Genomic DNA, 26531 nt, shown 5'->3' on the forward strand with positions numbered 1-26531 from the left:
ATATTCTGAAACTCTGTATTGCTGAATTTCTCAAAGATCAACGTTGTGGTAGTGGTCTAATTGTAGTTTAACATACCGTATACCATATATACCACATATATACCTTATATACAACGTTTTAGGTTTGGGGGGGGGGTTTAATCATTGAAGGAAAAGTGAGGCATTTACTTCAGCCATCCGCTCCAAAACACTACTTCTCCAGGAGAAAAGGTGGGCAGAAGGGAAAGCTATTTGGATGAGTATTGCCCAAAGAGCCGAGTGTCTCAGCCCAGGGCTGCAAAAGGCTGGCCCCCATCCAGCTGCCCATGGGGAGCTGGCAGTACCTATGTGAGAGCTGGCCGAGGTGTGAGCTCCTGCTGTGCCTGGTGAGGAGGCAAGGGGAGCAGGCAGGATGGGAGGTGCCTCTGCAATCACCAAGGTTCGCCACCCTTAATTAGGTCCAGGTATTTGCTAAACCAGATTGGACATGGAACACACACACATACTTTCAAAGACAAGCTAGCAATTTAAAACAAAAACCCATTACTTCTATTCACTGAATGCTATTTCTCTGGGTTGCCATTTTATTTCAATGTAGCAGCATATTTTTGAACTTAAAATAAAATATAAATCATGCCAACAGAACTGAAGAAAGCATGAATTCTTTTTTAAAGGTCACTGGAAAAAAACAGATATTAAAGTTTTAAAATAAATTTCATAGTTAAGTCATTGTAAGGTTTTTGCAATTAAAAAGCTTAAAGTAGAAAAGATTGTAGCATTGCTTTGTATCTAAAGAAACCAGTACAAAAAAATAAATACTTGTGCTTAACTGTTTCACAGCTATTAATAGACAGATGTTACAAGCAAATGTCAGAAGTTTTATAAACCAGGAAGCAGGAACAGCTTGCTGTGCCTGCTGCTTGGATACCCATGGCAGCTAATTTACACAGAACACTGCAATTTTACCCATTATGGAGATACTAAATTTTCACAGCTACCTTTAGTGCAAGGCCTTTATGTGTCCAAACACTCTGAGGCTGGAAAAACAAAAATCCATTATGATTTCAGATAAGCAGGACAAGGTCCATAGAGTACAAAGAGCTCTGGAAGAATATGAAGGACAGGGGAAGTCAGAGTCTTCTGATATCATCATATATTCTTCCCTTGATGGACTTACGACTACAGATAACTAGCCCATTTCTTATTCAAACAGCATGCACCATGAACCAAAACATGAAATTTTATTAATTGCCATCACTCCAGGACAGTTATCATCTTCTTGTCTAGAAAGGCTGGAAAGAGAACTTACTATAGACCCGAATCAGTGCTGCACTGTCACCTGGCAACAAAGACAGCATCATTATATGGCTCAAGGAACAGGCCTTCACGTTCTGTGTGCACAGAAACACTTCCTGTTTCTATGTTACTAGACACGGTATTCACTAAAGCATTCCAAAAACCCCAAGGATGAAAGAGCTGAGCTCCTGATCATGATGTGTAATATCTCATTTCAATCTGCAGGGTAGCAAGAAAACAGCTGAAGCAAAGGTCTACGAAATCATGGCACAGCAAAGGTGACTTCAGAACAACTGTTTGATCCCTCTTCCAATATAAAAGCCTGCAGACATCAAACGAAATTTTAAGTTGTAGACTCAAAACAAAAGGAAACAAAAGGAGTAGGTCAGCTCTGAAACTGCTACAGGACACTATGGATTCTAAAACTTCGTGGTCAGAGTGAAATATAGCAATTTCTACACACACACACACGGGCTATGACTCTTTTTCTTACATTCTTCCCCAGGCATCTGGTATTGGTCATCCTTGGGTACAAAAAACTGAGCTAGATGGACATTTTGTTTGATTTGGGCTATTGTCCTCTGCTTTCCATGGGAAAAATACTGCAGTGAGGTTTTTCCTACTGTTTTCAAGCCATACATTGTATGAGAGATACTCAGCTCCAGCTGTTGCTGAACTCATTCAAGGTGCAATTACCAGCCAGAATTTCATTTCCACTTGGTAAGTTTAGGCTCCCACTGCTTTTTCTTCTAAAAAAGGCTGATCATTTACTAATATTTATCAAGACATTTACCAAAGATTTTACTGAACATTTAAAGAGCAAGGGGCAATTCAGAGTGACCAATTATGCCAATAGCTCAGCTCAAACAAATCCATATATGGCAACAGTACTATGAGTTGAACTTACTGAGCATCATCTATACCGTGAGACAACAGACAAAAGATGCTAGATGTGAAACCTCCATTTCAGGGCTATTTCAACCGCAATGAAACAAGGCAAAATGAGGACAATTACCTCTGATCTGCTTTCCCAGTTTCAAAATCTATTGTTGAAAACCAACCACAACTCAGAGAAAGTGTCGGAGAAAGCTTTATCCAGCAACTTTTACCTAGTAACAGAAAAAGTGTACACAACTACCAACAGAACATATTCAAGTAGTTTCTCTATCTAAATAAGGGAACTGATAAGGAAAGTGAACTCTGGCAGAGGCAGTTGTGCCAGACACTTCAAAGACTGGGGGTGGAGTGGTGAAATTATCCCTGTGTTCTTTCCTTCAGCAGTAATGCGGAATTGTTTCCCTCCTCTGCACCCTTTCATCCAGCTCCTCCCAAAGGCACACTCTTTTAAGGACATTTAACAAGCTGTCTCAGATAAAGCAGAGAGGTTATTTCCAAGCAGTGTGGGAAAGGTAATATCCTTAGGATGCAATCTATTAGCTTTGCATCAATAGTCAAAGCTCACCTAAAGAAGCACTCTTCAGCCTCTAAAACTATGTAATTTTACACGTTATCAGTGCGTTTTGCAAATAGACAAAATAGTATGCACTCACAGAAGACAGGCTGCACTATAAATTTCAGTTCATATATATGAAGCACTGACATAATGTAGTTCAAACAGCTTTTAAGCATCATTATAATAAGTTATATTCCACTTCTCATGAATATGCACTCTATTTTAATGCCTAGTTTGATACTTACCATCACTTTTTAAAATAAATTAATACAAGAGGATGAATGGACCTTACACTGTCAGGGTGCAAGGAATGTAAGCTTAAGGTTTAAGCTTTGCTACATTTCATGCTGCTTAGGTTTTATTTATTTTTTTGCATTATGGAAGATTTGGGGATACCCTATTTTTACACACGACATCCATTCTTCTATTTTAAATACCACTGGGAAATCCTCTTACAGAATCTAGATTGTCAAAACAAAGAAACAAACGAAACGAACAAAGCAGAAAATAACCCCAACCCATTGCTGCTTCCCTATCTCATTTGAGAAAAGGGAATACCTTACTAAAAAAAAATACTTTTTTTTAGTAAGGTATTTGACAATTACATAAGAGAAATCAAAACCATATGGTTATATGTAAATATTCCATACTTTTCACAGCCTGAAGATATTTGTAATCATGTACACCAAGGAAGAATAAAGATACTGCAATAATACATGATCATTACACAGCATATTTATACCTAGCCTATCCTTCTCGCTTGACCAAATGGAACTCTTATCAGGAAAAGCTAGAGGAAGAAAATGACCAAAACATATACCTAGTCTGGATTTTAATTTTAAACTGATAAAACTCAAACACAGAAAAGTGAAAATGAATCCCACTTTATTACAGACATGAAAGCAGTAATGGCAAAAGTTATGTCCTATGAGAGTGAGGCAAACTAACATACATGCTATTTATCTCAATTTTTGTATTCTGTCCAAAAAAATCATCAGCATGTAATTTTAATTTGAGCCCCTAATTCAGCAAAGCATTTAATCATAAGTAATCTCATTGGCTTCAGTGAGATAGATGTCCTTTACTTTAAGCAAAGGACGCAAATCCTCTGCTGAATCAGATCCTGATGAACAGTAGAAGAGCAGATGTTCTTCTACCCACGGTACTTCCTGGGACTGGAGCATTTAATTACGAAGGTACCTTCCCTACCCCAACCCTGTAACAGAATTTCTACAGACACTGTTTCATTAGTATATTAACCAGTAAATCACCTCTTACCATTCTTGCATTCTTTTTTCAAGTTCTGGAAGTAAGAATTTACTGTGGAAGGCATTTATTGATGAGATATTAGAAAAGATTTTGTTAACCACTTCAGCTGGAAATGAGCCTCTATTAGCTTCTTCTAGGAGTCTGGAGTAGAATACCTGCAATACAGAAAAAGAACCCAAAACCTATCAGCCTACTATATTCCATTGATGGATTAAGACCTATCCTTCCCTCCTACTCCAACTGGGACATAATTAATATGCCAATAGTAAAAGCAGACAATGACAAATTATTTATCATCTTCCCCTAACCTGAAGCAAAAGACTGCCTCTCCTCCCCTGGTACCAAACTTTTTTTTTTTTTTTTTGAGTCAGAAAAGTGCTACAGGATGAGCAGACTAAGGGACGCCAAACTAAAGCAATACCATTTTGGTTTGAGCCCAGGCATGCTGTCTGTTTCAACAGCTAGATCACAGTTCTTATGGTCTCCCACCCTCATTTTCCACTCTTGCTTTCCCTCCATTAGCCCGATGTCTGATCATCATTAGTCTGACTACTCTGCTTGTATGCTGTAACCCCTTATCCTTTTAAAACTAAAGTCTATGACCAGTCCCCATATACCATTCAAAACACAAAAGGGTTCCAGGTCTGATTGGGCTCTTTAGTATTTCTGTACTCTGTTTAAAAGTGTGTGTGTGTGTGTGTGTGTGTGTGTGTGTGTTTGTGTATTTCTCAACCAATGAACTAAACCCAGAGTAGATGCAACTACAAAATGACTGGAGACCTGGGCAGCTGTCAATAGGCACATCACATAAAACAGTGCTAATGGGAAGCTATAGCCCCTCCGTCTCCCTCTCCCATGCTTTAATGGGCAACAGACTGTATCTTCCTTGAAGAGCAGTCAGAAGCTTGGGTAAGGGTTTGGGAGAAAAAAGAAAAGAAATTGAAGTCAGGTGCTTTGATAATCCCAGCTGAGATAGTATTCCCCTTTTAGAAGAAAAAAGTCACCACCTTCATATATACTTTAAGACATGCTTCCTTTGCTGTGGCTCTGAGAGGATTATTAGTTAATTTTGACAAATTACTTTGAAAACCAGAAAGGTTACATAGCTTTTTTACCCAGTTTAGAAACAGAACAGTCCATTCCCAGTCTCCTGATTTTCTCTCACTATCAGCAACTGAGTAGCTGTGCTTGAAACTAATATCTCAGAACTCTGTCCAGCTAATATTTGAAAAACAGGCATACACTAATGCACTTACGATTGAATCAAGGACAATACTTCCATGTTGCCTATTAGAAAAACCTATAAGTGAAGTAAACATTTTCCATCATAACTGATATCTTTTTATGTCTCTAAAGCAAAGCTCTTGTTTGCAATACTTGGTCTTTTAAAATACACATATTCATCCCAATGTGGGTCAGCCTGGTAAATCCACTTTCATAAAGACCATTACTGAGATCCCCAAGCAGTCTGAACAATTAATACAGTGGCTGAGACTTTTTATTTCTTTCTCAACTCCTGCATACATACTTTATGCATTAGACATGAGAAATTTAAATAAAAAGTGATGCCTGAGAAAACTGTCATGGAGTAAGGCAATGTATGCTAGGTATCTAAGTAAAATGGATATAGGTATTACATGAGAAAGTGAAGAAGACTTGAAAGGATATTCAAAAACTACAGACTGCTTCACACTTAAGAAATGGCAGTTTGATTTCAGAGCACCAGAATTCAACCCTTTCTTTGCAGGAAGAGCAATTTCTGCTCACTTTAATAGGATTTAGTCCAAATGTACGGTGGGAAAATAGGGCATAGGCAGTTTCGAATGGGCCACCTTCCAGGTTCTTTGACACTAATGAAAAAATGCTGTGCAGGTGGCTCAAATGTGAAAGATTTAGTGAATCCCTAGTGGGCAGGTGATTTCAATGTTATAAAATATGATACCTTCCTTGTCAAGTCAAGAAATGAGTGAGCATAACATTATCCATCCCCTTTATTGGAAGGGCCACTGGTATAAAGCTTGCACTACTGTTGCTCATGGTAAAGTCTACACATGCACACACTCACAAATGATACTCTGTTACTACCCATACAATTCTAAAACACTTTTTAAAATTTAGTGTTCTTAAATTTTTTTTAAAAAAAGCAAATTTATGTGGCAACCGCAAACAACTGGCTGGCAGGGTCAGCAGAACGCTCAAACCACACCACCCCTTCTATGTAATTTATATCATGCGCGCACACACACACACACACATAGCTGTTCAAGTGAACTTGAGGTAAGAAAATAAAAACAAATTCAAGGAAAATTTACCCGATCTAGGAGGTCAAGTCGGCTAACATAGGCTTTTTCTGTATGCAGAAGTTCATTGGCAATTTTGTGACGTTTCTGTTCATCCGTCTCCTGGAGAAAAATAAAATCTCTTAGAATACTGGAGGAAACATAATTTAATACTAAAAAAAAAAGTTGAAGAGACACATGTTTACTTTATATTCCAAAAAATAACTGAAGTCTAAGTTTCACATTTAGCAATATTCACTCTGTTTCTTAAAATATGAGCTTTTCAGCAATTTAATCAACAATTCAAAAGGTGAGTAAGAATCAGCAACATTGCAGAGCAAAACTCAGAGCCTAAAACATTTAATATTTTGCAGTTTGTAAAGGAATTTTTACTGAAGCACCAAACTCCCTCACATCCTGGCAATCAAGTACCACTAACATTTCAGAGCTGGAGGAACTAATTTGCAGAGTACAGTGTAACAGATGGGATTTGTTGGTGTTCCCCTCCACCTCCGTTCTGAAAGTTATTTGAACTGACTGTTCTTTGCATAATGGAATTATTGAAAAATACTGTAGAAAACATTTTATGTTCATGAATATACTCATGATGATAATTTGTTGACTGCAATTAGATTACTCTTTTACTAGGCATTTACACAAGTTATTTGTCCTTCTGAAGGGAAGTTTTGACATCGAAGTCTTTCATTCGACAAAATAATTTTTCAGTTCTTCTCCTAAACCTGAAACTGAAAATGGTCATTCAAATTTCAGTTTTATATTAAATATATGTTAGAATATGAAATTATGAGTTGCTTTGAGAAGTCACTTCAAAACAGAAAAATGAAAGCACTCTATTCTAAAAGGTTAAAACATTTGGCAAATGCCTCATTTTCCCAAATGTCAAATTCAACAAAATGACACTTCTATTACAAGATTTTCTTTCAGATTTACTGCTAGTGCTGAAAAATGTTCACATTTAAAGACATCTGAGCCTTTCCTGAGTAAATGGCAATCTTACTATTGAGCTTATAGGAAGGTGATAATTTTCTAGACAAACCATGGATCCCTTCATTAAAAAATAGAGTGCTTTAAAAAGTTATTTCTGATTACAATCCACACACCATTTTCCACAAGACTAAGACAAACATTTGTGAGTACATTTATAACCATTGTCTGCAGAATGCTGAAGTACAGAGCTTTCATTTAAAGGGCTTCAGTGGCTTTTTTCTCCTTTCAGTATTCACTAAGTATTCCAAATTCAAACCCATTTTGATCCTGATCTTCAATGTTAGCCTCCTCTCTAAATACAGGTTTCAAATACTGATTTCAAAGCTGTTCATTAAATCCCTAGAAATCAGCATAGCAACGATGGTAACCCACAGAACTGCATTTAAAGTGCTGTCAAGAGACACTGCAGAGATTTGCAGGATTAGCTATTACAGCTACAGCACGCTAGTTAGTTAAGTCATTTACAAGCAATCTCACATGTGGACTTGAGGCACCAAACTGTGGGTGCTGCTGGTTCCTCTGCATATTTTTTTCTTTTTGGCTAAAACATGAGCTTTCCCCTCAAGTAATGCTCTATAGGAACCAAGCTACAACTATCTAAAGATTATTGGAACTAATTAAGAGAGGGAAAAACCATGCACAGCAGACTTAAAAACATCACACAAAATGACCAATTGAAAGAGGTATTTAAGCATCACTCCTGAGTCAGGGATTTGTCTCACTATACTCTGACCCTCAGCTCAGTATCGCCCTTATGTATCTTCCTTATTCTTGAACCTCGGTCTCCTTTCTACGTCAATCACAGTACCTCACCCAGGAATCTTATACATGGGAAAAATACACACCATGGATGAATTATCACTTAATCACAGTGGCATATTCCTATTCAAGCATAAGAACGCTCAGCAAGAGGGTTAGATCAGTGCAAGAACAACAGGAAATTATACTGCTAGCCTTCTTTTAGGGAAATTCTCAGTTTCCCACCACAGCATCCCAAAATTTTCTCCCCATTTTCCATGAACTCCTAGGTGTGTTTTTTACTGCTAGCTCCATCCTCCTCCCTGCTCATACTCCTACTTCAGTGTCTTCTCCAGCATCCCATCCAAAGAAAAGCACCTGGTTTCCCTGAGCTCACTCTAGTTTCCCTTTTATTAAAAACAATACATCACGGGCTATTGTGCTAGTGGTGTCCATCTCCTACAAAGGTTTTTTTCATGGAAGTGGCAGCCACATCTTGGCAGCAAGTTGGCTGATATTGAAAGTGATGCCAGTTATACAGGAAATGTTTATAGAGAGAACTACAAAGCCAGAAGAGGTCCTTCGTCTCCTTCATCTGTTCTGAGAAGAGGAGGTGAAAGAGGCTACAGAAGGCGTATATACGTGTATATCCTGGTAGCCCACATCACACCACAAGGCACGTTTGCTGGGAAGGACTCACAGGGAAGTTGCGTATTCCCAGGCCCCGTGGCAGTCCTCTGGCAGCGCTGAGCGGCCCTCCTGGGAGCGGGCAGCCGCCAGCTCCGGGCTCGGGGCAAGCACGATGGGGCAAGTGGCTCAGGTCCCTGCACACCTGCATTTGTCTACTCTGAAGCAGCGGGCAATAACTCTTACAACATGATTCGGAAATAAATCCTGAAGGATATTTTGTGACAGTGAAAATGACACAGAGCCATTCGTTGCTACAGCCGTTCAACAAAACACCCTTGAAAAACCCGTTTAGAGGTCACGGGGAAAATTCTTAAAAGAAACTTTAAAAACATGAGGTCAGTATTCAACTTCTGAAAACTTCAATGCTTCGCTAAAAATCTACTGCTCTGATGAATAAATCAAATCAAAACAGCAAAAGGGAATATTAATTCTGTTTTAAGATACAAGTCAAGCTCTACTATGGAGCTATACTGACATCTTCTATATATATATACACTCACAAATGCACACCTCTTTTCACACGTAGGACAATAAGACAATAGAAATTAAAGAAATAGAAACTAAAGAAATAGAAACATTTTTCTGAAAGTTTTATATTTATATCCTAGGATTTCTTTATGCAGTAAATCAGTACGGATATTGCATTCTTTGAAGTTAATTAAAATACTGAGACAAAAATTTACTATAAGATATACCTGGATTTTAAGCACAACTTTTCATTGATTTCAGGGAACTTTTCAAACTAATGTGACAGTCCATAACACATCATGACTCAAAACATAAAAACAATCAGGAATGATTACTTTGATATACACAGAATGTTGCCATTAAAAGTTTAGGATTTCAATTGCTGATCAAAATATCAGAAGTGTGAGGTAACATTTCTAAGTACCTAAGCTCCACTTCAAAACAGAATGCAATCATGTAAAAAATGCCTACGCAGTTTTTTAAACACTTAAGCAATTTAAAAAATGCACCTCTAATCTTTTCCAGGAAAAAAAAAGAGAGAAAGTTGAATAAAATATTACTATTAATTCCATGGCTGCAGCATTGTCTTGTGGAAAGTAATTATAAAAACCTGCAATTTTAGACATTTAGTTACATATTTTTTTAAACTATAAGTATATACATTTCAGCAAGGTACCTAACTATTCCAAATGCTGTAACTTTTTATTTCTTTTCGTGAATGAGCAATTCTTATCTTAAGCATGAATATATGAACAATAAACAAATGTATTGCTTAGTAAAGACAAGCTATGAAAGTAACTTAAGTCAGTTGTGACCTAAGAAACTCTCTAAAGAACTGAAATAGATATCAATCATTTATCAGCTAAAGTATTTCAAAATTCATAATCTTGATGATACCATACTTTCCATTCCATCCAAACATTTGGCAAAGTTTATGCAGGTAGGACTGCAAACGTATTTCTATAACAGAGGCCTAAAAGTAAACATTTCACTTAGGCTTAATTACATACTACTTAGTACAAATTTGCACGCCATTAGAATCATTTCATCACTATGCATGCTTAAAAAATTAAAGCAAATAATTTTTAAATTGTTCTTGACCTCTGAAGTTAAGATGAGGTATGAAAACCGCTGGTGAGGGTATGAACTTTTTGCTTCTGGGTTCGTGTTTCCTAACATTGTTTTTCCATAGTCCTAAACTTTCACGAAGTACATGAATTTAAAGTAGGCCTTATGTAAACCAACATTCCAATATCCTGGACCAGTTTCTACAATAACTCATTACCCCAGCCAGACAAGAGCCATCTTCTATCAAGAAAACATCTACATTTCCCAACATAATAGCGATAGAGTATATGATTCACTCCCTTTTAGGTGCAGTCCTTGCCCCAAGGACTTTGCAGTAACATATCGAGCAACACAGATAGGAGAAGAGCTGTAGAATACAAACAAATAGCATTCAGTATATGTTTTATTTTGTTTTAATGCTGAGTTTGGTCTAAAGTGACAGACTAGGTTTGGTTGTTTTTCTTTTAAGCTGTTTATGTCATAAATGCTTCGTGATCCAAAGCTTTCTTCTGTAAGCATTAGGAATAGAAATGTAAATTTCTGTGAAAACTTAAGATTTCCTTTCATCGCTTGAGCCCCTAGTTTCTGAAATTAAAAAAAGCACTGAATCTTGCAAGACTTGCAGTGAAAATCCTGAGTGCTACCACCACCTTCTTACTTATTAACTACATAGTTAATACACGGATCATATAGTCCATGGACTATATATAGTTACTATATATTAACTATATATGGAATATATATCAATGATATGTCCATTAAACACATGATTGACAAGTTTCTTGCACAGCAACCAAGACAGTAAAGTAAAGAATCTGGTATCACTAAAGAAGTGATTCTTCTCATGAGGATTTACACATATTTATATAGGATGCTGAAGACATACAGCTTTGTTCACGATTTACTGCTGAGGAAGAATGTCAATTTGTAATATCAGGATTTTACTCCATCTCTGTTTCTCAAGTGCTGCAAAAGTAAATCGTTTCTTGACAGGAAGTTAATTTAGCAAGAAAGTTTCTTCCCGCTTCTAAATATCTCCACATCCACATTTAGAAATACGTAATCGCCAGGAAGTTTTGCATCTGCAGCACTGGATCCAACACTGCCATTAAAAGAACACATCAAGTAAAGGCTTTATTAAAAGACGCACAATGGATTCTTCTCCATCTGTGGAATGCACGCAGTCTCTATCCATATTTCCTACCAAGCTCAAAACAAACACAGAAGGATTTGTCTTCTTGTCTTCAGTCAACTCTTGTGGCAGATTTCTCACAAGATGTTCCTCAGGAACTTAATTGATTGGGATGTTCTTGTACTATTCAGCCTCCACATTTTAGGAAACCAAATCTTATGACAGAAGGTGCTTCCGCCACAGGGAAGAAGATTCTTAGCTTTTAATTGTCTTTTTCCTTGAGATATTTGCAGTTTATGACTTTCAGACTACCTAATACAGTCAATAAGAGAAACAAAGCATGCTCTATTCTTTGATGTTTTGGGGAGAACATTTCAGAACAACACTGCCAAATTTACTAAGTTTTGCCTAAACCCTTTCAGAATCTGTAAGAATCTGACCTGAGTCAGATCTACAGTGATGAGAGGGAAAAAACCCTCAAAGAGCAGCATTGTTTCAAAATGAAGTTTCTTTTCCAAGTCTAAAAGCAACTTGTGCTTTGGTTTTGCACCACTTCCCAGTTCAATTCACCCAGCTTTCCAGCAATGGATTTAATTTACTTCTGCTGTACAGGCACACATTTACAAGGCAATAGCACCACCTTTTCCTCTTCCCTGTATTAAAAAGTATGGCATGCAGGAGACAAAGAAGATGCATTGCATCAGTATCAAATTATATAATCAGATGCAAAACTTAAAGTTTGCCTATGACTCACAGGCATTTGCTCCAATTTCTGTTACTCAATTGTACCTACACTTGCTTAACTAAAAAGGACATAAGAGTATTGTTGCTCAATTCATGGCAACTTTAACTGGGTTGCATCCAAGTTTTAAGATCTTCGACCAACTATGTGGGTGCATAGCAAAACCACAGACTGTCCAGATGCTCTAGCTTTATGCCAATGCTTACTTGCACATAGTACTAGCTAAGCTCTATTAGACCTTTCTTGCTCCTCAGCACCCTCTTCTCCTTTTCCTGCATGGCAACAGCAACTTAAAGTTCCACAGGGCTGATTTCAGTCTATAGGTAGGATCAAACTCATCTAAATCAGTGCCACTTGTAAAGAGTGGCACTTAGATCAGCCTATGGTATATGTGCTTCTTAATCTCACTAGACTAAAGGCGATGTTAATTTCACAGATTCAGTTCTCCACTGATGTTCTCTTTAAAAGTCATCCTGCACACTTTTTAAAATCTTTCTAGCACCATCAAATAATACATCTAATTGCAGTTATATCAGACCTCACACTTTAACTTTTGATTGGTAAAAGCCAGAGAACAAGCCACGTCACCCAGCTGGCCAACGACTGACTTCAATGAGATTGCTCCCATTAGCATTTTCTCCAAGCATTTGCTGAGTTCCTTCCTGGATTTTACACCACAACAGCCTCCGATTTCTTCCTTTTCCTGAAAATGCTGCCAGCATCTTACTGTGTAATTTGCATTCAAGCTTAACATTGCCTGTGGAGCATTCAGTGTGTTTTATTGGCATGGAGAGGGGAAACAGTCATTACCGAACAGGAGATGGAAACATAATGAAAGAAGTGTGACAGGTTAAAGATGCCCTGGATTTTTACCAGACTTACATATAGACAGGATCACAATGTTCATTACCAGAAGAGGGGAAAAAAACCCAACCACCTTATTTCTGGTCATTAGCTAAGATATTTTATCCTGTCATGTGCAAAAATTGTGACCCACCTTTCCCACATACAGAATTTATCCTCATGTGTGTACAGGAGATGCCTAGCTATCCAAGCTCAAGGGCTTGGAGAGATGCCTTTGCTTTGGGAGTGAAAACCCAGAGTTAGCTGTATAAGAACAAGATACAAAAATGCAGACTAGAGCTATGAAATCCTCCATTTCAAACTCCAGAACCACCCTGAAGCTTTGTAGCTAAGTGATGTAAGTGTGCTCCTGACAACTAGTGAACAGCTTTAACAGTGCTCAGCTACACACAGCTGCCCCTCCTGCCAGACCCTTTCCCTTTTGCCTTAGATGTGCAGAGAAGAGCCCGGAGGGTCTAGCCCAGCCCCCTCTGCAATGGCTCATATATAGCATAATAGGGCTACAACTATTAATAAATTCACTGGGCATAAATGCTTCAGTACAAGGAGGCAAACAACATGATGAAACTTTTAAAAGGGGAAATGTGCACAATTTTTCTGCAATTAATTTTTCCAAGACAGATTTTCTTCCACCCACTCATTTCCTTTAATTATTTAAAGCCCTCCTTACTAGGAAGATCAAATTCATCATCATATAGTTCTCGCTAACAAGCATATATTTAGTATACTCTGATACTTGTGTCTAGCTGATAGCTAGCAGATGGCTACTGCCTTTCTAGTTTTGCCTTGACAACTGCCTACATCAAAGTTAAGGATTCACATGATAGTTCTGCCTTCAGCCCTGTTTCTGCAGTTCACTACACATGGAATTTTATCTTTTATGCGTGTTCCTTGTAGTTTGTCACAGCACAAGCATACTGCTAAATACAGACATTTCAGTTTCACTTTTTTTTTTTTTTTTTTTAAACCCTCAGATACCTAACTCAGTGAAGGGGGGAGGAAAAGGTATGACCAAATTTTTTGTTGAAGTTTAAACTCGGAGAATACATTAGAAACATACCAATACCACTTGCAGTGCCACAGCACCTGCTCTAGAATCTGTCATTTCACAGTATAAAATGATCAACACCAAAAAGACTTCCCAAAGCCAATTTCTAATTTTTTGCTTGCTAGTTTCAGAAGCATGTCACTGAATTGCAACTGGATGGTCAAGCTTTTAGCTCCACATTGTGTTTTAAGACAAAATTCCTGATTTCTTTTAAAGAACCTTTTTTAATAGTAGGGCAAATGATAACAAATTTTCAAGTTCTAGCAAAAAGAACACAGAAGATTTTCTACTTTCTGACCAGCTTTAAGAAGCTTATTTTTCTATATAAAAGCCTACAGAAAATATCCAGAGTAGCAATACAGCAAGAAGGACATAACTTCTCTTTTTACCTTTGTTTCTACAGGTTGATCTTGCTTACTGATTTCCTCATTTGGTTCTTCCTTCACACTAGCATTAATTTCTAGAGTTTCTTTTTCAGATGGGAGCAGTGTATCACTGCTTGGAGTCCTGTAGCAGCTGTTAAGCATCTGTCCTTCACAGGCAGTTGTAGTCTGCAATGACTCTCTGGTAGTGCTTTCTCTTTCCCCATTGACCAAGCTAGTGCTGATTGAATTATCTGGAACCAGGGTGGACAGAGTGGAGCTATGATCAGGTAATCTCCTGTCCTCAACTTCCACCTGGTCTTGTGCTACTACTCCATTGGCCGTTTGTATCTGTGCAACCTGAGTTTTGTCGGTATTACCATTTCCCTGTTTTTGTAGTGGGTGTTGGAAGGGGAGTTTTGGCTGAGGTGATGGTGTTGACCCATATCTTCCTTGAGATTTAGAAATGCTGAGAATGGAGGATTCTTTCTTCAATTCACTATGATTCAAGGGGCTAAAAAACAAACAACACACAGATGAGAGAAAAGTTAAACATGGCATTAGAGAAAAGCCCTGTTGTTAAGAGTAAAGCAGTTACACTGTATAATTGATTTCTCCCAAACCATTTTTTCTTTGTTAATATTAGAAACTTCAGGCTATCAAGACTTAAACTGCATTATTTCATTAGGACACATATAAACATGCATCTCTTACTGGAAACCTAGAGTGATGTCCATTCATTACATCCCCATTTCTCTTGAATCTCATTTTTTTAAACAGAAGGCAGGATCATTAGCAACATATAAAGATAAGGAAACTGAGGCACTGATAAATGAAGCACTTTGCCCAAAGTCTCCCAGAAGACTATTAGCAGAAGTGGGGAAAATATCTGGGTCTGTGAAGTCCCAGTCCAATGCTTAAACCAACTGGCAAACTATTCCCTAATGGCACTCTAATTACACAGAATGTGTGAAACATATCCAAGAAATTTTTTTACCCCTTTTCTTAATTTAGCATATTGCTGGAGGAGCTTGAGATTCTTAACGTTGCTTTTCCCCTTTCTTACCCCCATTTCCTTGTTCAGCACTATCCTTTCATTATGCTGCATCTTTCCTGAAGATTCTTTTCCTCCGTATTTTATCTCAGCTTTAAAGATATTTTACCCTTTGTTCATACCTTTTGCTATTTCTTTCTCTGTTATATTTGGAGAGCTTGAATTTTAGGATAACATAAACATTAGCATATTCTATAAAAAAATTTTGGCTTCATTACTGTAAAAATTGTTACAACCAAAATAAAACATATACACTTCAATTTTGTTTGAACTATGTTTATCAAACCACATTCAACCTGCAGAAAGATACCATTAGTGTCCTTCACCATATTGTTCCTAATACTGAACATTAATCTTCCTGAAAGATGAAGAGTGGCTATCAACTGTATGTTTACTCCTTATTTACAGGACAGTTTACATAAATGTCAGAACCATATTCTGAACTTTAGTACGTGTAGCTTGAAGAATATCTTACGCTAGCTTCTGTTTGCTTCCATCACATAACAAAAGAACTAAATTGTTTTTTGTGTGATTTTGTTGTGTGAACATCATGCTTTTTTAAAATAATCTCTCAAACTCTGAGAAATTTAACTCCAAAATGTTTTTACCTTTTTCCATTGCTGCATGCAGTGCAGGTTTATTTAACTTTTTCCCATATCCATGTGTTTTTGGGTGACACAGGCTAATGAAAATGTTATCATAATTGATAATCATAATTTGCAGTTGATAAACATGCTGCTCAATTATTTGAAGACCAGTAATTACAAGTGAAAATCACCTTCATAGAAGACATGCTATAAGCTGAGCTTCCACAGCCACAGGAGGACATTCCAGAACTGGGCATACTGATTAGGGAAGTCTCTTATTTTTATGCAGACATAGAATTTGCAATAGCAGAGATCACAGATTTGAAGGGAATTTACCACTGGACAGACATTACTGACTTTAATGAATAACTTTGGCTAAAAAGCTAGTTAACTTCCCCTAGCCCCCTCCCCCACTCTTTTTTTTAAAAGTCAGCAAATAAGGAAGTTTTCACTGCTTTATTTATAGCTTCCTTTATTTGTATAATATAGAAAGAGTTTCTGTAAAACTCAGCAGGCATAACTAGCAGAAAGAAATGGTAGGGCTCACTGATGCTTGAAGGGTTCCCTTTCAGAAAAAATAATGATATCAAAGGGTATTTAAATAGCTTTGTAGAGCTCTTTGAAGGATAAGAAAATGCCCAAAAGCGGCTTAGATCCTTCAGGAGATTACTTCACAAGGCTTGAAGGCAGAATTCTGGGGGAACTCTTTTATATGACTCTTATTTTCCACCTCCACAAATACATCCAAAATGTAACTGCTCAGTTTTAAAGAGGAGTTAAAAAAAAAAAAAAAAAAAACAAAAAAACCACTCATGCAGTGTTGTATCTTATTCTAGAACTTTTTAATAGTTCACAGCCACTAGGGAGAACTATGAAAGAGATGAAATTGTTTTTCTAGGGATACTACACTGTAAAAAAGACTTGGAATAATGCTTTGAAGGAAGACTGGGAAACGAAGTGATATCAGGATGGGAGACCTGAAACAGAAGAATTCATAAGACCTCTAGCACTGCACTGGTTTCTTTTTCCCCCTTTCTTGACAGTTGTCATGACAGAGGTGTGAGTCAGTCTCCCCCAAATGATAGAAGTTTCTTGCAGACGAAGCTCTGACATCACTCCTCTTCCACTAGACACGTTACTTCTGTAATTCTTGGCTGTTTCTGCATAAGGATTAATTTCCCCTCATCTTGAGGCCAAAATTCTTTAATTGAAGGTCTTTAATACACTGGCTCCTTTGGATAAACTCTGTTGTACATCACACATTCATTCCTGTAGGTAGCACTCCTTCAGAATATCAGTTCTCTCAGGAAACAGCAGAAAGCCGTATCCAAAACTTGTAAAACTCAACTGTCATTTGACTGTTTCTTGAGCTGCTCCTGGGCTTTCTGAAAGGACTCTCTTTTTATACGAAGCAGACCTCCAACCCTTTCAGAGCTTATAATGCCTGTCACACACATCTAATTAAAAGACACAAGAGACACTGGTTTGTCAAAGTGAACTTCATCATGGCTCATGTTTCTCAGGGCTCTAAGTGTTTCTTATAAAATGCAGTATCAAAACTCAAAAACATCAACATATTTCACTAAAATCACCAAGAACTAGAAAGGAAATAGTTAAGTGAATGTATACCATATCAATACAAAAAACTCATACAGTTCACCCTCTTCATGTGAATGATCTGAAGAGATTAAGTCAACGTAGAAGGAAAATCTGGTTTTCAGTTTTCTCCATTTGTTTATAAAAAGTTAAAAGCTTTTCCTGTAATTACAAAAGAATTTAAAATCAACTCCAAAGTTTCATTCTAAATACAGCACTGGTTTCAAATTACTGACAATTTTTCAGGGTGTTTTAAAAATGCTACAGGTTTGTACAAGAAAAATTAAGACTAGCACCTTATAAAAAAGCACACACTGTACAGGCCAGTATACTATTAGCTTCCTCCATTTCAAAATGTGCAGTTCTGTTATCAGCTCCTCGGGCAAGGATAGGTTTGAGCACTACTACAACATCAACATTCCTCCTCACATGTGCAACTTCCACTAATCTGCACACAACAGAATTACAAAACAATTAAAATCTTGTCCTGTTCACCATTTCTTTGAAAGGATAGCGTATTACATACCTTCCTCCTTCAAAACGATTGATGAGATCTGACACTTTACTGGACTTTTCCTTTGTGACACTAGAAGCAGTGGTAGGTACATCTTCCTCCATTCTTGGTTTCTGATTTGATAAAGCTTTATGCCTAGGGGTTTGGTACGTAACAGATGATAAATTCTGTAGATGTATTGGCTTTGGAGGCACTGCAAACAACAAAAACAGCAATCAATCACGCATGACCTTTTCCTATCTGCCAGACCATATATGAGAATTTCACATAAGAACTCATCACAGAAATTAAAAGTAAGAGGTTCTTTGCTTTACTTAACCTTAAATTTGCCTTATTAATATAGGGATTTCCTATAGGCTCCTATTTACTGCAGGGTATCAGGCATCCTATTACCTTTTTTGGATATAAGCCAAACCACGTGCTATTTTAACAAGCTAGAAAAGTAGTTTTATATAATGTACTATAGTAAACACCATTTGTGGCCTCCATAACTGCAGATTTTATCCTAAATAAGAATTTGAGTAATCAGAGAGTCTAGCTGTGCTGTGGAGCTCAAAAACCCTTCAGCTGCCTTTCCCCAAGGGAGACAAAGTGCTGACTCAAAACTCTGTTCTCCCTTCTCTTCAACTACTTCAAAAACAACAGCCAGTGGAAGATATTTAGCTTCAATTTTTAGCTTTATTTACTCACTGAACCTGTGCCTATATAAACTGCTGAAAATCTGACCCAAAATAAATATTTTGTACTCTTCTCTTTATTCCTCATCCCTACCATCTGCCCTTCTTACTAGATTGTCAATGATCAGCCAGTGTTTAATACAGCAATGACCAGAAGCCAAAAGACAAGATGAAACATACAGCAACTAAAGTCATAGGTGTCAATGATTTTTTAATTAACTTTTATCCCTTTAAGAGACTACCCTGCAGCACTTGTCAGAAGTAAAAGCATTTCAGCATGGACCCAAATATGTTCCACTATCCTGCTCGAGCAGCACACCTCCTGCTGCATTAAGAGGAGAGACAAGAAAAGTCCTTATGTCCCAAAACACAATCCTTCTCAGTCCCCCCACACTCCCCAAAAATGTGGGGAGAAGTGAAAATGTTTGATACGGAAGTGAAAAAATAGAGACTGCATTTGTCCTTTAATAAAAGGAATGGATAAATTGTCAGGAGTAGAGTATTCCCTGCCAGTGAAACCAACCCCTTCATGACCTAGGTCACTGCCCCACAGGCACCATATTCGGGTGTACCACGGATATTGGCCTTTAACCAAGTACACAAGACTCCCTAGGGAGCAATCATTAAGGAAAGAGGGACAGGAGCTGGCATTAAGAAGTATGTGCATCCCATGAGGCAGAAGAATAAGCGTTAGTATTGGATATACAATCCATGGATAGGTAAAAGCCATGTTCATAGCATCTTTGACTCCAGAACAGTTTAGTGACTAAACCTGGAAAACCTGTGCACCACAGAAATTAGCTTAAATCCTATGAACCAACATTTGAAAATCATGTTGAAAAAATTCTTGCAAATATACTGTCATAGAATATCATAGATCTGAAGGAGGAGCTGATACAGGATAACTTTCCATCTCTGCATTGCATTAAATTTATAGTAGGCAATATTTAACTCTGCTTCCAATAGCCACACTGTAGTGTCAGTAGTAGTCCAAAAAGTACTATGAGGGATGCTATGAAGATATGACTTTACCACAAAATGCCTAAGACTTCAATCACATCAACTACAAATGATGACAAATGAAATAAAAAACGGAGGGAGAAAGAAAAGAATTAAGGTAGATCAGGGACTTTTACTGAGCATACATACATCTTTGGTCCTTTCGAGCTTTATTTATATTTACTAACATATCTATGATTAGGAATAGCTTAAGCAAAAAAGGAAGTTTGTGGAAGGATACAGCACAGAAAGGACAACTTAAAACACTATCATTTTCAAATGGTTACAATCAATCCTGAAACAAGCAGAAGGCAAACTGTGTAACTATCTGTGTATATGTACTAACTGAAGTCTTTCTTGAGAAGCTGCATACATTTGCTCATCCACGTTTGTAGTGCTGTGGAGCAGTTTCCCCTATTTTCTGTCTTCTCAGGGAGTTTTGAGAAGGCCTGGCAGATTTAGGCCAACGAGCATCAGATAATTGTCGAAGAGCTGAATAGCTTACTGCGCTGACAAAGGCGATGAAACAGCTGAAAAATGTGAGACAAGCGGGCTGGGAAAAAGCAGGACACATAATTGAGCGTGGGCATTGCAATTTCCCTAGGGGAGGAGATAGAAAGGAAAGAGGACACGGCATGGATTTACTGTCCAGCGTTAAGCTAGCTTATAGAAACACTTCTTGCTCTTGCAATACACTTTGTGCAACTTACGGCCCGGTGAATTCTCTTTTGTACGTTTCATGAAAAGTTAATATCCACACAAGGATATATTAACACTATTAAACTTGAGGGAGTTAATGTCTGCTGATAAAGCAAAATAGTTAGCTGGAAGCTATTTATACTGGAGCCTTCTGGGACAAAAATCAAATCTAGGACATTCTGTGGAGGTGTCACACTTTTGCAGTGGTTTAAAGAAAAAAATAAAATAAAAGCGCCATAGCAGCATTTCAGTAGGGCAAGTACCAGCACCAGGAACCTCCTGTCAAACTAGACAACCCCAATGTGTTCAAAATCTCTGTAGTGTCTTCAGAGGAGAACCACAAACCAAACAGCTACACCAATTCATTAATGCAAACTAGTTTCATTAGCATCTAAGAGGCAGCATTTCCCCTAATCAGGTGCTCTGGTGGCTACTGGAAGCTTTAGAAACAGCACAATGGGAAAAGGGCAGTCACAAGATCCATGAAAAGGAAAGAAGCAGCAGTATAAAACAGCCTGCAAACCTTCCTGTAAGGTCAGCCTTGTTAATAGGGATTATGGAAAACAAATTCCATTAATTTTTCCCTCAGTGTACTTTTGAAGTGTTTCATTTTAATCAGATTATTTTTTGATGTGCACACAGCAAAGTTCTTAAAGAAAAAATGGGAAGACTGGCTCATTGTTATATACTGCACAATACAGAGCTCTGTTCAACTCAATAAATACTCTTGTTTCTATACTGTAGAATTATGACTACATTAGAAGATTTGAACTGCATATACTGCCCAAAGAAAAACCCTCAGAATACTCAGGTAACTGGATAACTGCTATTGTATATTGCTAGCCAAAACATACAATCAGAATTTAAGCTGTAGCCTATGGCTGTGCATTCAACTTTATAGAAGCAAAAGAAAATGGGAGATAATGCTACAAGCAGATAAAATAGGTGCAACAACCACTAATGAGTCCAAGGCATATTAGCAAAGGTCTTTTATCACTGCTCTTGAAGTTTAATGAACTGATTCCCCCTCTACCCGTTTAACTCCTGCTGGTAAAAAATTCTGCTACATTTTGATTCAATGAAAATATAAAAGTTCCTGCAGTCAGCAACTAAAGCTCCCTTGCCTGAGTCATCCTTCATCATCTCCTTACATGCTCCATCACCTTCAGGAAGATCAAATGAGCACAGCTGGATAGATACCCAAGATTTATACTAGCAAGAACAGTACAAAATAACAAGTAACTTGGACTCAGCAAAAGGAGAAAAAGTCATCTTTTCTTTTTTCAAAATGAATATTTCCATTTTTTTATATCACATCAAAACAAGTGTCTTTCAATAATACATGAAGAGATAACACCAATAATTATCAAGTATGCTTTGTTCTCTCATCCCTCCCCTTTCTGAAGATAATGTCTGGGCTTTAGCAATTTTGTTGATAAAAGAGACATTGCTACGGGTTTCTGAAAGTACCATACAGTTGGAGGAGAGTAGCTAGAAATAACCCTCAGTTTTAGTTCAATTCAACTTTAACTGCAAAAGTCTAATTTCGCTAGACAAGCACAGTCAACATCAGTCAACATCCCAGGCCTTTAAAGATGTCTTTCAGCTGTTCTGGGCCCAAGCCACTGAATACTTACAAAGTCATCGACTAAACTATAGTTAACAGAAAAAGGAGAACAAGCCTGATGCTACTTGAGCATTCAGTTGTAGCTGACTGAGTGTTGAATGCTTGGTGTCTGTGCCATCTCACAGTAGCACAGACTGAAGCCTGGCCATCTTCGAAGGTGGAACGCCATCTCCAACCCAATCAAGGATGCCTCTTCGGCAACAGCAGGAGATTCACAAGTAGTCCTAAGCACTCATTAGGAAAGTCTAAATGAGCAACTGATGTGTACAGTCAAGACTGATACATAGACAAGAAACTTTGCTGGCTATTTTGGTAAAAGGAAGCTCTTTCTAAAGAAAACTTCAAAAGATTTCCATGGCACTATTTTTGTAGGAGGGTAAAAATGTTGAAATGTCAATGCTTTCTCAAAACAGCAAAGTTTCATTCCAGAATCTCATTAAGGTCAAACACAGCTGAGGTCAGTGCTCTATATTGCACCAGTGTTCCTAGTCCACTGTCACTACTCTACAAATTTCCATGCCTCATATTTAATAATTAGGCATTATATAAAACTCATGCAACAGTTAACTCAGTTCAAAGGACAGGGAGAAGCAGAACCTAAAAAAAAAAACAGTCAATTTTTTCATTTCACTCTGCATGCACTCTGTTAGTGCTAGGCCCAGATCACTGCCCAAATATTTGTACGTAAGAGCAAATTCCAAATTATCTAACAATTTGCTCCATCTCTTGAGCATCATATTTGATTTGCAACTCATTAATGCATTTTGCTATTTCCACCGAGTGCCTCCAATCTGGATTACTCCACTTTGTTAGAGCACACACTGTATTAACACAAAGGCAAAGCACTGTCCCTCACAGCTGGTACAGACTGTGACTGCCTGCTTTCTCTGCAGGCCAGATTGTCCTGCTTAACTCCCTCGCTGGCTTGCAGTCAGTTTCAGGCTTTATTCCAAAATTGCAAAGACTTTCATGAATCAAACTACACTTGACACAGAATTCTGACATATGAATTGCTAAATTGTTGATGGAAGGAATTACTGGGGAACAAAAACTGCTCTTTTATTTTCAGTATATCAGACAGATAGTTTGCTTTCTCCTTGAAATGCCAGGAAAAAAATGAAATTGAGGGGAAAGAATTTTATATTGGATGCTATGCAGAAATTTATTCACTCAATCTGGCTGCCCTGAGTGATTAGGTTCCAAAGACATAAACTACTTCTCGGAGACTAAGTAAAGAACAAAACAGGTTCAGAGCCCACGGTTCACTTCAAGTGCAAGATTTTGGGACATTTTTATTGTATTTTAAAGCTAAGCTTACTAAAAATAGACTTACCCCACCTCATATCTCTCAATTTGAATTGTATACATTCTGGTAAGTTAGATGAAGGTCATTTGGTGGTTAATTCATCAAAAACCAAACACACTGGCATTACGATTCAGGTTTGTGATCCTACTTTCTTTCATTACAAAAGGACATTCAGTATTTGCATGGCTAGAGCAACAACTTGGAAAAAACAATCCTACTACTATCAAACAAAAATTGTTCTGTACATGTACACTAAAAGCTGCTAAAAAACGTTTAACAACCACGTTTAAATCAATAAACTAAAGTAATTTATTTTGCCGGGATCATTCGGACTCCCAAATACTCATCTCCTTCATTCTGTTTTGCTTTGTTTCTTTTGAACAAAGAAAGCCAAAAAAAGTATGCTTTATAACTTTGATATGACACATATATTTAAGAGGAATAGATGGAGAAAGACACAGGCAGGCTCATGAACAGAGCATGCACAAAATACTATTTACAACAGTGTTATTGCATGTAATCTGCACAGCTGCATTTCTTAGACTACAACATTATTCCTGGCTATGCCACTTTTTGGAGCAAGCACTTTTGAGATAAACATAGAAATCATGGCTAGGAAAGAGCAACAGCAGCTGCATAACTACTTGAATGAATGTGGTTCAATGTTATCCAACTCCTAATTTATCTAACAGCTATAATTACAATAAGCAGGCTGGTTTTGCTTTTGAAAGTTTTAAATCTTTTTATTGATTGCTCATTCTCTTTATCCATTAACAGATCTCTAAAATATTTTTCTTGGGAACAACATCTGCTCTTTTGTTAATCTGGCTTCAGAGAATGTTTTTCAGAGCCCCAGGAACTGGTGCAGAAAGGCCACTCAGATGAGTGATGTTTACATATGGCAGCCAGTATGGTTCACTAAACTAAGATATTTTACCAGAAGTTCTAGACAAAAAAAAACAAAAAAAACAAAAAATACAGCTTTATTTTGCTCTTAGACTCCCTAAATAAACTAAGCTTTCTTGGCACCCCAACAAGTTTCTTTCCCCCTTAATTCTAAGATGAATTAAGCACTGATGCAAAATTCTTCAGGATGCAGCTTTCCATGGATTGATACACAGATCATTAAATTCACTACAGGCAACAGTGATCCTAGTTTCTATCATATCACCAGTATAAACTAATTTATTGAACAGGATGATAATAGTCTTCAAAACTCGTTCTTTTTTCTGTTGAGATGAACGAAGTTCCTATTTACGTCATTCCAAACAGTAAGTTCTTGGATGGACAGACATGAAGCCCAGGTCCTCTTTGAATTCAAGATTTCCAGAAAATGCTGACTTCTGCTTCTGTCCAGCCTCAGCAGGATCATCAACATTACTGAGAAGGCCACACAAAAAGATGGTTTGAGGTTTAGATACGTAATCTCAACCTGTAGGTAAGAAACCTATTTATCTTCTTTATCTTTTCTCTCTGAGAGGTATAGTTTTTTCAAGGTGCTCTACTTTGTTTCAGCAATTGCCTTGAAGCATAAGCTGAAAAGCAATTTACCTAACTGATGTATTTGAGACTACTTACCTTGTGGCTTTGGATTTGAAGCTGTACGTGGGGACTGTTTGACTGGCACACTTCCATTTATTCCCTGAGCCGCTTCATTGTGTACATTCTGCTCAATTAGCCTGGTTGTGGCACTCGCTGGACAAGACTGAGACGATATTAATAACTTTGGACAGATGCTGCTGCCTGAAAAACAAGTATGTACAAAAAAATCAAGAGTTACAAACAGGATTAAATAAAAGGTAGAATGATTATAAGTATACCTGTTAAGTGCTAACACTTCAGAGAGTTTAAAATACTTGCCTTCACCCTTGAACAGTGTCTCATACTGAAACATGCTTTGCCTTTCACTAGAATTTGTTATATTGCTTAAATTGTGAAGAGCTGGATATAAAAAAAAGAAAGATTTCCACTATGATTAGCCTTGGCTCTCCCACAGGAAGACCACAATCTTTACTAGACTTTTTCTTATCTGAATTGTCAATGTGTTCGTTCAACAAAACTATAAAAAAGAGCATTCTTGTTCAGCCATTCTATTTGTGCATCCAAAGTGTTCACAAAAAAGTCACACATTCAAAAATGTTTCTTTTATTATGGAAAGTAGCATTCAAAATTAGCTAAATATACTTCGATCTGAGAGGAAAGAGCTCCTATTGTAAAGTACTAAAAAAGAGAGAAAAGCGCAAAGCAAGCTGACACTTCTATTACATTTCTTCCTGGCAGAATGCAATATATTCTAATTAAGAGATCAATATGCTGTTTTTTCCTTTAGAAACTGATGAAAAAATGAAGCAAAATATACCCCCCAAAAAAGAAACTGCTTCAAAAGCATCTATTGTTACAATGCAGTCACAAAAACCTAATCTGTATGCAATCGCTTTGGGGAGTGTAGAAGTAATTGGTTCTGTGAACATAATCAAAGAGTTAAAGCAAATAATGCTATGAAGGACCTTGAGATCTCAGTTAAGTCAGTATTTTTCCATCTCCGAATCAAAAATTCCTACAACTTCTTTTGCAGGAAGGAGCAAGGGAAGGGAAGAATATCCATCTATCATTTATTGCAGTGTTGTCATAATGATTTACATACATAACCAAATAAAATTTAGGGGAGAGTTTGAACACTTAAATTTATTATCTTTATTTGCCATCATTTTTCCTAGTTCTTGCTTCCACTGGTAGAAATGCAAGCATAAGTGGGGTTTTTTGTTGTTATTGTTTTCAAAAAAGCAAATCCAAAACCCAGTCAGCCATTTCACAGGACAATCCCCTGATGTCTTTTGAACAACTGGGCTGCACAGCTTGGAAGCTCTAATCTAATCCATCTTCCTATCCCAAGGCAAAATCCACTATATCAAGCCATTCCTAACAATGACCTAGCCTATTCCTGTAACAGCAGCAGAGAAAGAGAGAGAGAGAAAGCTATTGCTTAACACTGTTTAAAACCCCTTCAACACTTTGTGGCTTCCAACAATATTTTGAAGTATTCATGCTTTATTTCTTAGGAGGTTATTTTCTTCTT

At 37.4% G+C, this 26531-nt stretch overlaps 1 protein-coding gene across 5 annotated transcripts in view; it reads right to left on the bottom strand.

Annotated features, from left to right (window-relative positions):
• FGD4 (FYVE, RhoGEF and PH domain containing 4) overlaps positions 1-26531 on the bottom strand; it is a 119119-nt gene that overhangs the window by 19681 nt on the left and 72907 nt on the right. For all 5 annotated transcript variants that reach the window (XM_026119742.2, XM_064514460.1, XM_064514453.1 and 2 more), the window contains exons 2-6: positions 25034-25198; positions 18160-18340; positions 14424-14910; positions 6310-6399; positions 4007-4152 (exon numbers count right to left, since the gene is read on the bottom strand). In XM_026119742.2, coding sequence (XP_025975527.1) covers positions 4007-4152; positions 6310-6399; positions 14424-14910; positions 18160-18340; positions 25034-25198 — 1069 coding nt within the window. The remainder of the gene's footprint in view (positions 1-4006; positions 4153-6309; positions 6400-14423; positions 14911-18159; positions 18341-25033; positions 25199-26531) is intronic.

The sequence above is a fragment of the Dromaius novaehollandiae genome, chromosome 1 (genome assembly GCF_036370855.1).
Source record: "Dromaius novaehollandiae isolate bDroNov1 chromosome 1, bDroNov1.hap1, whole genome shotgun sequence".
NCBI lineage: Eukaryota > Metazoa > Chordata > Aves > Casuariiformes > Dromaiidae > Dromaius > Dromaius novaehollandiae.